This window comes from Lolium rigidum, chromosome 6, assembly GCF_022539505.1.
Source record: "Lolium rigidum isolate FL_2022 chromosome 6, APGP_CSIRO_Lrig_0.1, whole genome shotgun sequence".
In the NCBI taxonomy this organism is placed as follows: domain Eukaryota; kingdom Viridiplantae; phylum Streptophyta; class Magnoliopsida; order Poales; family Poaceae; genus Lolium; species Lolium rigidum.
The window spans coordinates 323,499,457-323,502,159 of NC_061513.1; the positions used below are offsets into that span (position 1 = coordinate 323,499,457).

At 45.9% G+C, this 2,703-nt stretch overlaps 1 protein-coding gene across 1 annotated transcript; it reads left to right on the forward strand.

Annotated features, from left to right (window-relative positions):
- LOC124659331 (probable polygalacturonase At1g80170) lies at positions 1–1,998 on the forward strand. Its single transcript, XM_047197240.1, has 8 exons — positions 1–54; positions 161–292; positions 381–530; positions 737–944; positions 1,043–1,124; positions 1,230–1,338; positions 1,508–1,621; positions 1,714–1,998. The coding sequence occupies exons 1-8, from the start codon at positions 10–12 to the stop codon at positions 1,945–1,947; spliced, it is 1,074 nt and encodes a 357-aa protein (XP_047053196.1). The 5' UTR covers positions 1–9; the 3' UTR covers positions 1,948–1,998.
- The last annotated feature ends 705 nt before the right edge of the window (positions 1,999–2,703 follow it).

The following is a 2,703-nucleotide window of genomic DNA, read 5'->3' on the forward strand; positions in this document are numbered from 1 at the left end:
TACAGCATCATGGATTTCCATGCTGCTGGGGATGGCAGCACAGATGATGCAAAGGTAACACCAGCGCAAACCTGATCTTATTCTGGGAATCTGGCTTCGCCATCGCATTGCTGATCAAATTTTTTGTTTGCTTATCGGCGCATCTTCTCTGTGTCCGAAGGCATTCGCGGCGACATGGAACACAACTTGCGGTGACAGCAGCTCGCCGACCATGGTCATCCCTGGAGGAAGGACGTTCTTGTTAAGCCAGATCAGGTTGAATGGACCCTGCAAGTCGCCTGTCACCGTGCAGGTAACATTTGTTGACGATCAGTCTGAACTTCCTGCATCTTCCATCCGTCGGCAATAAGCAAGAGATAACTGAATCAGTTTCTCTGCAGCTGGACGGGAACATCGTGGCGCCAAACGCCATCTGGACGACGAAAGCAGCGAACCTCCTTACCTTCTACCGCGTCAACAACCTGACGGTGAATGGGAGTGGCCAGATGGACGGCAATGGCGCCATCTGGTGGACTTGCTTCAACAACAAGGTAGGCTCCTCAGGCCTAAGCAGATATCACTTGCTTCGATCTCTTCCTCTATTCATTTGCAACAAACTGATGCCTCCTCTCATTTTTGACAGAAATGCCGTGTCCGGCCAATTGTAAGTGCACACCACAAACATCTCTTTCTGTTTCAGCCTCTAACTGGTCAGGTAGACAGCATGTTTATGTACCTGTTGTGTTTGTGAAATCAGCTGCTGGCATTCGCAAGCTGCAACAACCTATCCGTGAAGAACATACACCTGAAGGACAGCCCTGACAAGCACATGACCTTGTTCCGGTGCAGCCAGGTGCACGTGAACAACGTCTCCGTCAGGGCGCCAGGCAAAAGCCCTAACACGGACGGGATCACCATGGCCTTCTCCGACCACGTTTATATCTCGAATTGCTCTTTCAAAACCGGTACAGTCCTTTCAGCAGCCCTTCAAATGCATACATGTTTACTGCACTCTGTCCTCAAATGTGTTATTTTAGGAACTACTGACATTGGAGAAATGCAGGTGATGACTGCGTGTCGATTCTATCAGGTACCAGTGATGTTAATATCTCCAACAGCGCGTGTGGGCCTGGTCATGGCATCAGGTAAAAATACTCAACCATGCGGCCCGTGCTGACCAAATACTGATGAACTTCTTCCCTAGCAGTAACAGACATTGACCCAGGAAGCTTTCTGATCTTATTATGTAGTGTGGGAAGCCTTGGAGGTGACAATACGACAGCACTTGTGGAAAGGATTACAGTATCCAACTGCAGCTTTTCTAAAACTATGACTGGTGTTAGGATCAAATCGTGGCAGGTAACACTAAAGCGGCATCATTGCATCAACCTGCCTTGTGCGCCTATGCATGTATTCAAAGATATTTACTGATGGTTGCATTTAGCATGCACATAACATAAGCTAGCTGCAAATGATAGGCATATATAGCAATACTCGCCTAATATATAGTATGATATTAATGATGCAGGGAGGCAGTGGCAAAGCAAATGGTTTCCTTTTCGAGAACCTCAACATGACTGATGTCCAATTTCCTATTGACATCGACCAGTTTTATTGTCCCCGCGGAAATTGTCCGCCACAGGTGAAATCTACAAAACTCATCACAACTTCGCCACTGCATAGCCATGCATAAATAATTTGAAATTATATGCATACACTTTGTTGGGTTTGCAGGATAGCGCTGTGGCCATATCTGACGCCAGATTCATCAACATCCAGGGGACATCCTCCAACCCCAAAGCCATCAATATTCAGTGCAGCCAGAGCGTGCAGTGTCGCGGCATCTATCTCGACAACATTAACCTCTCGTGCTCTCGGCATACCGCCCGAACACGAGCCAGTATTTCAAATGCCTACGGAACCATTGCGGGCATGGTGAAACCACATGTACAGTTCCTGGGCGCTTGATAAAGAGTACTCTCCGCTGTTTAACACACACAATACGTCTAGATAGGTAGACGAAGGAGCAGCACAATGCTACTGTAGGTAGATGAGTGCCATGTAAGGAGTAGAGTACCCGCTGAAATTAGATGGATTCTTCTATCGATGCTTGGTGCTATCTCATATACATATTCTCATGTCTAAAAGTTCTTCCTCTATGGTCATATAACGTGATGCAAAGCATCGAGGTGTCGGGGCAGAAATTCAGAGTATCTCATTTATTTTAACTACTCATGCTTCATGAACAAAGATGACTATCCATTAAGCTTTTATCTTGCTCGGGGACGAGCATTTTTAACATGTTTTTACACCGTTATTTTCGTAAGTTATCATTGAGTAGTAATAGGATTTTTGTATTTCGCCGCGCTACCGCGCCCTTTTATACTAGTCTACGCAGGATCTCAAAATAATAAGGCAATGATAAAATATCAATAAAAACTATCATTTTATGGTATTTTGATGTGATAAAATCATTTTAGCACTTAATTATGCACAAGTGCGAAAGGAACATGTGAGGACAATTTCCAGTAAGTTTAGCGGGCATCGGTACGGGGGGAGCCCGCCCGTACTGTTCGCCCGTACGGTGTGTCAGGAGCACCGCCTCGTCAAATACTTTTGTATCTCGCATATGGCAGGGAGATCTGAGACACACAACTCCGCAAAACAGAGAAACACCGCCCCATGTCAGATCTAGAGAAGGAACTTTAGAGAATACAACATCCG